The sequence below is a fragment of the Globicephala melas genome, chromosome 8, assembly GCF_963455315.2.
Source record: "Globicephala melas chromosome 8, mGloMel1.2, whole genome shotgun sequence".
Lineage (NCBI taxonomy): Eukaryota > Metazoa > Chordata > Mammalia > Artiodactyla > Delphinidae > Globicephala > Globicephala melas.
In genome coordinates, this window is record NC_083321.1 from 12,827,859 (window position 1) to 12,842,401 (window position 14,543).

General features: G+C 40.0%; 1 protein-coding gene across 12 annotated transcripts in view; it reads left to right on the top strand.

Annotated features, from left to right (window-relative positions):
* CELF1 (CUGBP Elav-like family member 1) overlaps nt 1–14,543 on the top strand; it is a 72,086-nt gene that overhangs the window by 36,828 nt on the left and 20,715 nt on the right. For 6 of the 12 annotated variants that reach the window (XM_060303196.1, XM_030864446.2, XM_030864448.2 and 3 more), the window contains exons 1-2: nt 5,265–5,361; nt 13,996–14,183. In XM_060303196.1, coding sequence (XP_060159179.1) covers nt 5,291–5,361; nt 13,996–14,183 — 259 coding nt within the window. In that variant the 5' untranslated portion in view covers nt 5,265–5,290. Of the gene's footprint in view, nt 1–5,263; nt 5,362–13,995; nt 14,184–14,543 lie in introns of those variants that run through there. The other 6 variants (XM_060303199.2, XM_060303201.1, XM_060303200.2 and 3 more) reach the window with 3 other exon arrangements.

The following is a 14,543-nucleotide window of genomic DNA, read 5'->3' on the forward strand; positions in this document are numbered from 1 at the left end:
GAAAGCTACAGGTATGGGCTAACTGCTGGATGGGTGTGCTCTGTGGTTTTCTTTTTAACCTTCTTGCATGAGGCCTGTTTTGCAGAAGTGAAAAAATTGCCTTCAGAAAGGTGATGGCTTTTTTCCTACATTATGGGATAAATTTCCTGTTCCTAGGAAGCTAGATTTTTTTTTTTCTCTTTTTGAACTCTTTCTCCTTAGCTGTTTCCCAAGGCAGGCTTATCTCCCATTTGAACTAGCTGCTGCCTAGTTCTAACAGCTGGGGCTGGGCAGAGGGTGGAGAAGGAGAGGGGAGAGGGGAGGGAGGGTAGGTATGTATATGTATGTACATCTACACACAGCAGCTGCCCAGCTAGCTTTCTTTCCCCTTTGCACTTCATAGCTGGAAGATCCCAAGTAAACAAGAACAAGGATGAGGACAGAACGTAGTGGATTTCACACAGATAATATTACCCTCCTGGAACCAGAAGTTGTTCAACATACTGATTTTTATTTATTTATTTATTTTGCGGTACGGGGGCCTCTCACTGCTGGGGCCTCTCCCGTTGCGGAGCACAGGCTCCGGACGCGCAGGCTCAGTGGCCATGGCTCACGGGCCCAGCCGCTCTGTGGCTCGTGGGATCCTTCCGGACCGGGGCATGAACCCGTGTCCCCTGCATCGGCAGGCGGACTCTCAACCACTGCGCCACCAGGGAAGCCCAACATACTGATTTTTAAATCAGCACTGGGGCCTAAATAAAGCTTAAGCTTACACTATATTGTTATCAACTAACAATTACACTTAAGTTCCAGAACTATTTTGGGACCTGAAAATATGACCTGATTTGAATGGTGGTCACAATTTGACAGGACAGTTTATTTGGTCAGGGTTAGTTAGTCCCAGAAACTCCAAGGAAGGCTCTGAGCTTAACACTTTTGCTGAGAGCACTAAGCATGGAAGAATGTCTTTCTGCTAGTCCTTTGACACTGACTGGGGAGAAGATAGTAGTGATTAAGGATAGGGAGAGGAAATGGAAAAAGATTTCAAAAAAGGTAAATTTTCTTCCCTTCAACCTTGTTCTATCTTCTCATACACCATATATGATAATTTTACAGGCAAACCAACTTGCACACAACAATTACTAAACTTAGTGCTTTTTGTCTTACAGTGGTTTTAGATTTGGAATGGAAGTTTTTTTGTGTTTTTTTTTTAAACTGGAAACTTTATCCAGAGAAGATATGCTTTACAATTCTTGGAGGTATCTTAACAACGTAGAATGAAACTCCTGTCACAGAATTTGGATGCATTCGCTCACAATCTGGAAATAACATAAGCCCTAGGGAAGGAGGAAGGGGGCTTTCTGCCCACATCCTATCAGCAGTCCTTAATTACTAGAAGTGGTTGAGCCTAGCCAGCAGGGCACACAAGACCAAAAAGCAAAAAATGCAGGCGGGAGGCCCAGGAACAAAATCCAACTCGCAGAGATCCTTGGTGGGCACCAGTGTTTTTCAAATTTTAATTTATTGCCAGGTTTTAAACATGGGGATTTCAAATACAAATGGAACTTTTTTTTAAATAATAATTCTATTCCTTCTTTTCTTTAAAACCCTCTCCCCCCTTTCAGGAATTTTTTCATTGTCTAGATTCTCATGGAAACTCAACAAAGATTTTTTGTTTTGTTTTAAATTATATTTAACTGTCACATTTTTGCAAAAAGTCTCCCACAAAGTGAGATGTCACAGAGATAATTAGCAATGTAGGTCAGTATATTTTTGCATATGCAAGGTACTAGCTTGGGAGTTTTAGGAGACCCACTAATTACATTAGAAGTACTAAATTTTGGAAATGAAATTCAAGTCCATAAAGGTTTTAGGCTAAATTTTAAGTTATTCTGGTTGGTTATTTTCAAGTGGTATCAATTGGTTGCTTCTTTTCTACATCCCTTATGTACCATTTAACTGCCAGAAGCTCAGGGGGTGGAGGGGGGAAGCCAGTCTACTTAACTGTCTTAGGTTATGACTTTTCCCTAGGTTTTTGTACTTTTCCTTAAATAGACTAATGGTGGGGATTTTTAATGACATAGGCTCTCTTTTATAATTTAGTAGTAGGCTCTAATTTCCTCTATGCTCATATAACCAGACTTCACATTTTTGCCCTTTAAAACACATTTAGATTATTGAGATGGAAGTATAAAATCCCTTCACCTGTCACTGAATTCCCTGGTTACATCAGTCAAGATAGACAGCCTGTTGTTCGCACGTGCCACCTGGGCTTTTTTGCTCACCTATGCTTTACTTTGCTCTTTCACTCTTAACAAAACAAATGCTGTGATTTCTAGCATTTCTCTCCTAATCCAGTTTTTAAACTGTTTATTCCCTTCTGATATTCTTTTTTTTTTGGCATTTTTGAATTTTATTTATTTTTTATACAGCAGCTTCTTATTATCTATTTTATACATATTAGCGTATATATGTATACACTATGTATATGTATGTATATATGTATACTCAATCTCCCAATTCATCCCACCCCTTCTGATATTCTAAATGCAGGGTGTGCTATTCTTTTGAGGGTTTCCCTTATCCTCTGATCATTTTTAATGATTTGGGTTATTAATGTTACAGCAGGCTGACTGCTCCTACCCTCACACAATTAGACTTTAAATTGTTTCCCTTAGAACAAAGTAGAGAGTATTCAAGGCAAATAAAACTGAGACAGCCAACCAGGGACAGAAGAGAAAACCATGACTATAAATTCACAGACATGTGGTAAAAAGAGACTGAGGGAAAGTTAAGGTCTTCTTTTGCAGTGGACCCTGGGTTATAAGCCTGGAATGGTTTCTGAGCAAGAAATTTTAAAAAACAACTACTTATGGACAGTTTTCTGTGAATAACTTTTTAATTTCCGCCTAACAGCTGCATTTTTGTATTTCCATAATTGTTTTTTTATCATCACTTAACTTTGTAACCCTTTTCTAAAATTGAGTGACTTGTGATTAATTTCTGTTCTTTCTTTTCACACAAGCATGTTGAATTTAATTATACTGAAATAATTCTTGTGACCTGCCTAAAGAGAATCACCCTCCCTCATGTAATAACATTTCCATCTTGTAGGTTTTAAAAACAGTGCAGCCTTATAAATCGTAAAATGAATTTTAAAACATTACAACCTTTGGCTTGGTAAAGATTACTGTAAGGAGTGCACATCTTTCCTACACTGAGCAGTGCTCTTTTGTTATAGATGTGATTTTGATTAAAATAGAGATGTAATTAGTAGTCATGTATTTCTAGTGAATAATAAAAGCATAACAACCAGTGGCCTTCCTGAAAACTTGATTCCTTTTTAAAGGAATCCTTGAACTAAAAAATCTAATTTGGTTGTTAACTGGCCTCACAAAGTTGCACCTTAGTCTAGGTAGTTTTCTATAGGAAGAGGCTTCTGATCGACTCCAGTGTACTTAGAAACAAGGACTAGCCTAACCAGTAACTCAACCAGCCCCAGCTTGGGTTAACATCTTTTTGTCTGGCAATCAGGGCTTGGTGAACTGTGTGTACCGTGTGCCAGTTGCAGTCTCCTCTCACTTGCTGCCTGTTTTTGCTTCCTCTTTTAATAGCGTGGAAGAGAGCTCCTGTCACTTCTGTCTCTAAAGTAGTAGATCAAATGGGCAGGGTCTCTGAAAAAAGCAGAAAAGCAGCTATCTGCTATTTTAGTTCTAAATTTTGCGTGGTTATGTCTGGATATTGGACAGAAGATACAGTTTCTACCTTCCTCAGTCAGATGCAGACAGGTGTCAGCCATCGTTACACAGACTAGAACATTTAGGCCTGTGCCATGACATTACTGCCTTTCATTATTTTTTAACGTCATTCTATATGTTTAGGAGTTCAGCTGTTTACCTCTTTACAGGCTGAACATAACTTCTTTTTTTCAAAGTTCCCTGTATTGTGAACTGAGCTTGAGTGAAGTCTTTGAGGTAAGGCAACCCTAATGATAAAAATGGAAAGAAGGCCTGTGAAATTTGGGAGCCTTCAGAGATACAGTTTTAGAGTCACTGCCTAAATATTGAAATGCCACCATTTGTTGTTTGGAGGGATGTGGAGCTAAATTGAGAATGGGAGTACCACATCTGCCTTGACTGCTAAATATATCCATCTCTGCTGCTCACCCATAATAGAATTTTTATGTGCACATTCATTAATCATGGTTTTAGGAACAGTTTAAAAGAGGGCAGCCACTGAAGAGACTTAGTCTACATTCCTGTTTCCTTCCTTTAAGTGTTTGAGTATTTGTCCCTGGTAGGCCCCAGTTCTTTTTCATTATTATCACTGTGGTGGCTTTTGTTTAGTTTTCTTTTGTTTTTTGTTTCTCTAGAAAGGTCAAACTACTGAAAAAAGTGTTCCTTAGTACTTTATCAAGAGGCAGAATATACTATTCCATTTTTATTTTTCACTTTTTAAATTTTCTGGCAAATTAAGATTCAGAATTAGTAAAGAAGTTTTGCCCTGTGCTACCTAAATGAATGTCAGTGAAACAGCAATTTTTAAAGTTTTCACTGTGATGAGGAACCATTAGGTAGCATACTTTGCTCTCAAGACCATCAAGAAAGCAAGGCTGGTCCAGTGCAGGTAGTAGTATAAGAGCAGTATGTTTCTGGTGGCCAGTTCTTCAGCCAGCTTGCCTCTGGCCTGCTTCTGATGGATGGTCTGAACCATTAAATGAGTCTTCTGAGGTTAGTTTGGAACCCAAATAGTGCGTTCGTTGCTGTCTTTGGCACGTGGAAAATAAGTTCAAACCAAGGCTAACAACCCAGTTCTTTCTAAAATAACATTTTCAGACCACATGAAGTGAACTTTTTTTTTTTCCCTTTTCTTTTGCTTCAGGTAGTTTCAGGCTTTGGGGGTCCTCAAAAACTGATTCTCAGGGAGGAGTTTGGAAGATGTGAAACAAGCTTGTGTTTCTTCTGCTCTGTTAGCCACTGCTATCTTCATGGATCTGACACTATTTATCTGACAGTGCACTTAGTACTGCTTCGCCAGGGAAAATCACACAAAACAAGCCTGGCGCATCAGCACTTTCATTGTGTGCTGGGCTGAGCCTCCCTTCACATGGTCACATCCCCCTTTTAATCCAATACTCCCTTCCCCTTCCCCAGTCCTGCCTGTTTCTGTGGCACTTATTGCTGGTTTCCCTGAGCTCCTGTTTCCACTTTGTGTTTTTTGTGGGGCCCAGGAAGCTAAAGCTGTGTGTATTTGTGGATCAGACAAGTGCAGCAAGTTAATAACATTGGCTTCTGAAGGGGAGAGTGAGGTGATGGCTGCGTTTAAGTTGGATTTCCTTCCAGAAATGATGGTGGATCATTGCTCTTTGAATTCCAGTCCCGTGTAAGTATTTTTGTTGTCTCATTTTTATCATAAGTAGAGGAACTGGGCTGTTTTCTTTGTTATTTGATAAAACTGGTCCCTTTCCTTAAAAGAGGGAAGAAAAAATTGGGTGAGGAAGCCAAAGTCCACACTATTGTTATTTTCTATTGTAGTCTGATTCTCTCTCATTACTGCTGATTTCCTCTAGCTATAAAAGTTTTGTACATAAGGATGCATTTGATATATGACCAGCAACATCAGCTCAAGTGTGCTGGCTCCAGTCTTTTTAAGCTGTAGTTTTCCCACCTGATAGATTCCAAGGTATTTTTTTAAACCATAGTTTTATTACTTTGGGTTGGGTATACAACTTCAGATAATCTTTTGGAAAGCTATTTATTTGTATGTTTGTTTATTTTTAATGATCAAATTCTTAGACTCCTATCACAGAGGACTGGTAGCTAGGGTGTATTTAGTAGTATATACAGAACGCTGTATTGACATGTAAATTAGTCCTGAACCTTGATTTCCGCACCCCTCAATCTAATTGAAAATGCAACACAATACATGATTCTGGGGACATCAGATGTGCCCCCCCAAAGGGGGGCAGACTGGATTAATCTTGATTGGGAATTTGCCTTAATAAATTTTGAATGTGGAAATGAGAAACCTAATCAGTTTGCAGTACTACTGTTCAAGAAGTGACACTGCCATTGTATGCAGCTAAAATGCCAACCTGGCTCTGAGTTATACCTATAGGGGGCCTGAATTCTGGGCTTTGTAGAAAAGAACACACTTCTAACTCTTGATTTCAGTTTCTTTAACCAGGCTTCATAGTACCTTGGAACCTAAGTAAAAGAGCCTTAGGTTATTCAAAGCCAAGAATATTAAATGGTAGACTACTCCTTAGATAACAGTAGTGCAAGTCTTTGAGATTAGGCCTCCATGTGCAAATCAGTCTGCCCTGGGATTAGGTGTAACAGGTGTTGTAATAGCAGATTCTCAACAGTTCTTTGTGGAATAGTTTTGGGGCGGGGGGGGGCTCAAAGTTAGGTGGCTTGCTGATTTGGGATGGATCCTATGCCTTCTCTATAGTCTCCAAAATAATGGTAATTTAGTTGTGTCTTTTTATGAGAGTTCTCTTTACTGCTAAAATAAAACTTTAGCAGTAGATTATAGGTGAAATCACAATGAATCCCATCATAAAGACTTAATACATAATAAAAGTATTCCCATGTACCAGATATATGGTCCCTAGAAATAGGACTTTGTGGCTCAAATTATCTTTCACTGTAACACTTTCTCTCTATGCGTTGCAACTGCCTAGTGTTCAGTCCTTAGATACAGCATTTTTCCTCAGCCTGTTTCTCATCTTTTACAAGGTCGACCTAATTCAGTATCCCATGAAATCTGGATCATGGACCACTGTGTGAAAGTCACCTGGAGTATAAAAATGCAGGTTCTGGATCCATGCGCAGATATTCTCATGCTAGAATGGGCCCAAGAATCTATTTTAACAATGTCCCATGTGGTTTTTGTGTACACTTAAGTTAGAGAACTAATGGACTGAATACAATGCTCTTTCTGAGTACAGGTAATCAGGGAGTACACTGTTGTATTATTTTTTCCCAAGAGCTTTTACATTTGTTTTAGTCATCCAGCTTCACAAAAGCTTTGTGAGGTTAATTGGGCATAAACTATTGCCCCTGTTTTACAGATGAGAAACCCAGTTGAGAGAAGCTATACCTGACTTGACTGAGGACAGTTGGTATCAACCTTGGGCCTAAAATGCAAGTTTAATGATAGCTGCTTTATTTTTGCCCCCTAGACCTGGCTGCCTCAGTTGTCACTAAGCAGTTAACCATCAGTGCTTCTCATTATTGCAAGTCCTCTGGCCCACTCCCATGGGCACCACACACCCAAACCCCACAGAGTTGGGAAGAAGAAAGTTCTACAGAATGGTGTATGCTTGCCACCTCTTTCTTGGACTCTCAGCCCTTCTTTTCACTCAGTACTTTAGCAGTAGGCTTGATAATTATTAGTTTTCTCTCTGAAGTGATATTGCCTGGGAATATGATCTAGCAATGTATCTATTCCAAAATTTCTTTACAACAGAGAAAAATTGCTGGAGGAGCTGTGGAAGGGCTGGGAGGACCTGATCCCTAGTTCCCTTTCTTATTTATAATAATAGATATTACAGATACTTATTATTTGTAATAAATAATACTCTTCAGCTTCCACTGGTTCCTTTTACTTTGTTTGCACACTAGGTCATAGGTTTTCTGTAGGGATTGTATCTCAGACCTTTTCCTCTTAGCTTTCCCATTGCTTAAGGGGGCACTGATGTGCTTCTCTGATTCTCAGATCTTTATCTATCCCCCAGATGTCCCTTGAGTTCTATGACTTTGTTCTAAATACTGCCCTTTGGATACCTCCATCTGGAGGTGTCCCCATGTAAAAACAATTCCCCAAACTCTCTGTACTAGAATCCAAGAGTGATCAGTAATTTCTTTTCCTCATCTCCTTTATCGATTATCTCCAAGTTGTAGTGAGTCCTGCCGCCCAAATTTCTCAACATTGCGGGAATGGTTCCTAATCTCAGGGTCTGGTTTGTGCAAGAGCCTCCTCCTGATCTGCATATTTCCCCACTTTATTCATCCTCTAGATTATTGCCAGATGGCTTTTAAAAGACAAATCTAATCACCCCTTGTTTAAAAATCTTGGAATAAAGTTCAGGCCTATCAGTATAACATGGAAAGCCATTTCCTGGGTCTCTCCAACCTCTTTATTCTCATCAAATTTCTCTTTCTAATTTAAAAAAAATGTTTTATACGCCCCCCCAACTTTCTCAAGTCCTTTTCCTACCTTTCTAATGTTATCTCACTCTTCTGTCCCTTCTGAGTCCTTACCATTTCCTCATCACCCCTTAGACTTTCATACCTCCATGCTACATAGCACTTTTTCCAGCTGCTTACTCCATTCAGCTTAAATCCCTGTGCACACACACCCCCTGCCCCAAATAAGTTAAACCATATTAGCCACTTTTTTCACAGAACTTTTATAAATCTGTTAAAGCATTTGTAGCATCTTGTAGTCGTGTCCTTCCACTTGTTCAATGCCATTGTCTACGGGGCTGGGCTTGCTCAGTCTGCTTTTATAGCCCCTATAGTGTGTAGTATCTGATACACAGCAGGAGCTTGGGAAGTACAGTTGAATGAATGATAAACCCTGTGAGGCTTTTTTCTTAATAATTAGAGATGATTACTGAGGTAAGATCTTCAGACATTGTCTCTCTTCCTCAGGCAAGAAGACTGAAAACCTTCACAAGTAGATTGTTACTGTTCTGTTGTTGAATGGTGACTTAAAAATATTGATAGCTTTTTCTAGTACCTAACACCTCAACTAACAGGAAGATCTCCCTTTATTCAAATTAAAATTCCTTCCTTCCTTCCAGCATAGATGCATCTAGTCTTGTTCCCCTAGAGAACATCTGGTAAGTAACTTAGGCCAGTGTTTCTGGGTCCTTTTCATTCTGATGTTCTTCTGTGCTAGTTTTTCCACAGCACATTGTGAGCCAGAGGACCTTGTAGGGGTGGGTGGTGGCTGGAGATTGGGATGCAACAAGTATTTATGCCTGCTGGGGAGGTGGAGGGGTAGGTAAGTATTTGAAATTTTTCTGTCTGTATAATGAGCAAATGGAGGTCAACAAGTAATGAGAAGGGGAGAGGGAAAAAACTGAGTTATTAAAGGTTTTGGAAATGATTTTTAACCAGAGGTGAAGGTAGTATTTGCCAACCCGTCTGCAAGGAACAGATACCACTCAAGCTAGCATATATGAAAGGGTTTTCTTGTAAGGACACAAGTACACTGGACTATAATATAATCAGGAACTCTACAGCTGAAAGACCCGGAAACTCCATCTTTTTGACCCAGGGCACACGTTCTGCTCTGTCTGCATGTGCTGCTGCTTCTGTTCTTCATCTACCAGATAATTTTGGTTGCAGCACGGCTTGGCTTTGCCATTGCCCTTCCAGGCTGTCTTGACACACCCCCCGCAAAGCATTTTCATCCCACAAAAGAAACCCTGTACCCATGAGTAATCATTCCCTCCCTTTCTCCCTACCCCTAATCCCCATTCCTAGGCAACCACTAACCTACTTTCTGTGTCTATAGATTTGCCTATTCATTTCACATAAATAGAATCACACAATATGTAGCCTTTTGTGATTGGCTTCTTTCACTTAGCATAATGTTTTCAAGCTTCATCTATATTGTAGCATGACTCCTATTATCTCTTGCCACTGCCCTTTCATCTTGTCAGCTTAACTCGTGCTGTCCCGAGTTGCAGCTTTTCCTCTTCCAACTTCACCACTGACTGCCTGTTTCTGTTAACCCATTCTAGACTCTGTAGAGCAGTCCTGTGCAATAGAACTTTCTGTGATGTTAAAAATATTCTTCTGGGAATTTCCTGCTGGTTCCAGTGGTTAGGACTCTGGGCTTTCACTGCCGAGGGCCCGGGTTCAGTCCCTGGTCAGGGAACTAAGATCCCCACAAGCCATGTGGCTAGAAAAAAAAGAAAAAAAAAAAAACTTGTGTCTCTGCTGTCCTATGCAGTAGACACTGGCCATATGTGGCTAGTGCAATCGAGAAACTGGATTTTTAAAATTAAATTTAAATAGTCACCTGTGGCTAGTGGCTATTGTCTTGCTCAGTGCAGCTATAGAGGATCTTGATTAGCCAGGCCTATCTTTCTGTTTTAAGCATAGGCCACAGTCTTAGGTTTCCAGCAAGCCAGTGAATCAGCTTGTTGGGTTAAGATCCACCTCCTGGTCTGGTCATCTGGGGCCAAGGAATGGGAAAGAAGTGGGATAGAACATTAACTCTGCCCTCTGAGCTGGGCCTGGTGCTGGGAAGTTTTGAAAGGAGAAAGAGAAGAGAGGGTTTAAGAGTTTTGAATGGAAGTGTGCTTTGAAAATAAAGCTCTTTGTTTTCTCTCCCCTGTCTCTTCCAAATTGGTTGTTTCATTTTCCTATGGCATGTTCCATCGAGAGTCAGGTAGACAAGGCAGCCTCTGGTCCTGATCTCTCATTCTTAATGATTCGCCAGTTGCTGGGTCAGAAACATAAAAAGAAGTGGGTTGGTGTCATGCCTCTCCCCTAAAATACTTGCTGCCTTCTCATCTCCCTTCTTCCCTCACTGCTGCAGGCCATGCTTTTCCTCTCTTCCATCCTACTCCCAGGTTAATACTTCACTGAAGTACTGGCAGTACTTCCACAGAAGATAAGAATTTCCACAGACTTGTCCCTTAGGAATGACAGGGACAGTATAGGTACTTCTCCAGGGGCTGCTGAATTCATTGGTTCTTGAGTGAACATAATAAATGTATGTAATTTATGATCACTGACTCTGAGGAGCTCTCCATCAATGGGGAGGTAAGGCACAAATTTGAGAATGTGTCCAGTGATACGTAGACTGAATGCCATACCTGGATGTTGTGGGATCCTTGGCATATCACACTGGGAGTCTTGTCCCCAGGTGACTCTTTTATGCAGTGATTACTTTTAAGGACAACATGCATACTGGAAGTATGTGTGGGAGGTTCAGAATGGAAGAGCATTGTTGCTCATCTCTTCAGACACAATAACAGTTTATGAGAAAGTTTGTGACTGCTTATTACATATACATAGGTACACTTGTGGTTGCTTTTCTCTTTTTTATCCCTCGCTGATATTGGCACTGTGTCTTCATGTGCTCCAAAGAAATACCCCATGTTTTCCTTATTCACTGATATATACCACGTCTAACACAGTGCTTGGCCTGTATAAATAAGAGCTCAGTATTTATTTATTTTTTGCGGTACGCGGGCCTCTCACTGCTGTGGCCTCTCCCGTTGCAGAGCACGGGCTCCAGATGCACAGGCTCAGCGGCCATGGCTCACGGGCCCAGCTGCTCCGCGGCATGTGGGATCTTCCCGGACCGGGGCACGAACCCGTGTCCCCTGCATCGGCAGGCGGACTCTCAACCACTGCGCCACCAGGGAAGCCCAAGAGCTCAGTATTAATTGGAGGAAGAAATAAGTCAGTGCATAACTCCAGTTGCATGATGTCCACTGCACCTTGAGCCTGGCCTGATCATTTGCTGTGCTCTAGAAGTGCGTCTTAAACTGGTGAAGGACCATGTCCTGTCTCTCCCGCCACCCAACTTGTTAAATACAATATGATAATTTCATAGAAAAAATAATGAGGTGTAAGCTTGCATTTTGCGTATCTTTTTAATATTCGATTGAACATATTTAAAATTATGCAGTGTGATTGCTGTAAAAGTTTCTAATGGTTAAGGTTGAAGATTGCCCCTGGTCCTTGGGGGATTCTTCTGGCTTTTGAATTGGTATACACGGCAGGAAAGGGTGATTCATGGAGTAGGTGGACATGAAGAAATGGAGAGGGATTTGGAGAGTAAAGAGAGAAAGGAAAGGCACTTGTCTGGAATGCTGAGTCTCCACTGAACTTTTGGGTAAATCACAGTTCACATATATTGACTGTGTTTATGCTTTTGCACTAAACAGTGATATATTTAGTTTAGAAACAGCACACGAATACAGAAGGAAGGGACAAATTGAGCGCAGTTGCCTCCAGTGTAATACAAACTAATAAACTCCTGCCTCTTTTCAGAAATAACTGTCTGCTTCCTTTATAGTCAAAACATTCTAAGCACCATTTATTTGGGTTCTATATTAACCCTCCCTAGAATAGAAATGTGATTAAACTTAGTGACATTTTAATAAAATACTAAAACTGGTAATTAAAGTTGTTGGGAATGGGTTGTAGGGAGTGACTCCCATTTTTTCACTAGTCATAAGACTTTTTTAAAAAAATTCATGGTAGAATGATTTCTGTTAGAATGTTGGGATTAAGCTTCTAGAAGCAGCCATATTATATTTGTGCAACAACTTACCATACATGGTTTTAAATTAATAAAGGAAAACCAATAAAACAATGTATTCCAAAATACTTAAAAAGGAAAAAAGAGTAGGTTCATCTTGTGACAGTCAAACAATCATAGGAGATAATATCTGCTCTTTAATTTGTGAGCCCTCTTTGTGCACAGCATTCATTTTTATCAAGGTTAGTTGCTTAAATGGGGGAATTGTTGAGAACAAGAAGTTCTTCCCATCCCACATCTGAGTAATTACTTTGAATCAGGCACCATACCAGGTGTGGCTATAAGAATGAATAGGAAATAAAACAGTTTCTGCCTTCAAGGAGCTCTCAGTCTTGGGAGAGGTAGACAGAGCCGGATTATGCTAAAATGTGTAAAATACTACAGTGAAGTTGGAAATTTAGTACTATTTGAGTCCTGATGAAATTGACGAGTTAACCTGAAAGAGTATGAGGAACCTTCACAGACGTAGCAGCAAGGATTGATCTGTATGACATTTGTCTTAAAGCTTTTGATGTTTAGTTAGTGCTAGATTCAGCACAGGTGACATGAGAATAGCCCTGTATTCAGTTACAAGAGATTTAGGAATTTAACAGAGGTTGAACTACTGGATTCAGCATTCTCAAGGATCTTCAAATACTATTCAAAGGAAGCAGTGGTGAAAAAACTATTGTTTTTCCTTTAAAGAAAAGTGGCATTTTATTTGGGATTGAATATTAGAACATGGCACATTGGAACATGATATGATGTCTGGATTTAGCAAACACTAACAAAAGTTAAACATGCTATTTGGAATTTAAGTTGTTATTGGTTTGGATACATGCTAAGAATAAGATCATGAAAGATGGTAGGAGAAGGACTTTGATTCATTTTGAGTGGAAACATTTACAGTGCAGGAGTTCCCCATGGTTCTTGGCAGTGGCAGGGGTAGGAATGAAGGTATTTAAGTAGGAGTGTTACAGGTTTGATATGATGGGATTGGAGGAATTTGTGGACATTATAATGGTTACAGTTGATAAGGGAATTAACTGGTAAAATCTTGGAGAAATAGCAGTAAATTGGATAACTTAGACACACAAAACCCTAGAGTGATGACATCATTGTTTTTGTTTATATAAGTCATTTGTGAAAGTTTAAGAGGCAAAGCTTTGTTTTGACTTGGGGGCTCACTCAAGAGCATCAGGATTATGCATGAGACAGCAACATCCAAAGGCTAACATTCTAGTCAGTTCTTAGTTTAGGCCTTGGAAATCATGTGCTTCTGCTCTAACATCTACTGAAAGAAAACTTTTCACCCATCATCGTGTAGGTTGAGAATCCTGAATCTTATCCATAAGCAGTAGTTCTTTGTGATTTTATGGACATTTTAAAAAGTTTTATTAGTTATGCTTAAAAATGATTAAAATTTGCTTTAGGAACTTTACTTCTTAAGTTCTTCTGAGACTTCTCTAGATAGACAAGGAATGACTGACACTCAATTCCTTAGTTAAAGCCCAGGGTGTCCTAATCAGAATGGTGACTTTAGTTTGGGAATCTAATGGAAGGGGTGGCGTAGTGAGGGAGGGCCAGGGAACTCTGGTAAATTGAATGGAAGTAGTGAAAGGAAGTAGAATTTTTTCCCCCTACTTTATCAGGAAGTAGTTGAGACCTTTAAGGAAAAGAAGATTCTCTAGGAAGCAACATGAATACATAATAGAAGTTTTATCTTATTTTACGCAGCTCAAAGAAAATGAACGGCACCCTGGACCACCCAGACCAACCGGATCTTGATGCTATCAAGATGTTTGTGGGCCAGGTTCCAAGGACCTGGTCAGAGAAGGACTTGAGGGAACTGTTTGAACAGTATGGTGCTGTCTACGAAATCAACGTCCTAAGGGATAGGAGCCAAAACCCTCCTCAGAGCAAAGGTAAAGGACTTTGACTTTTATATGTATTTTCAATCATGTGCATGCGCTCTCTCATTGCCAGAATGCTCTTGTGGTCATATAGGGAGGGAAAAAAACCTGTCATTTTGTTGTAGCTATATCTCCAAGTCCAAACACGTTTAATGGCTTAAAAGTAAAAACTTAAGGTGACATCATGAGGATAATTTGTAAATTGGATCTTGGGCAGTCCTTTTTGAGATCTGTAAATTCAAGAGACAGACTCATGTGAGTGTCTCATTTGATCTTGAGAGTGGAATGACAAAAATAAAGTTGAAGTAAACCAACCACATAGGTTTTCTTTAGTATTTTGGCTAGAGTAAGTGGAAAGAGAAAGACTGTCCA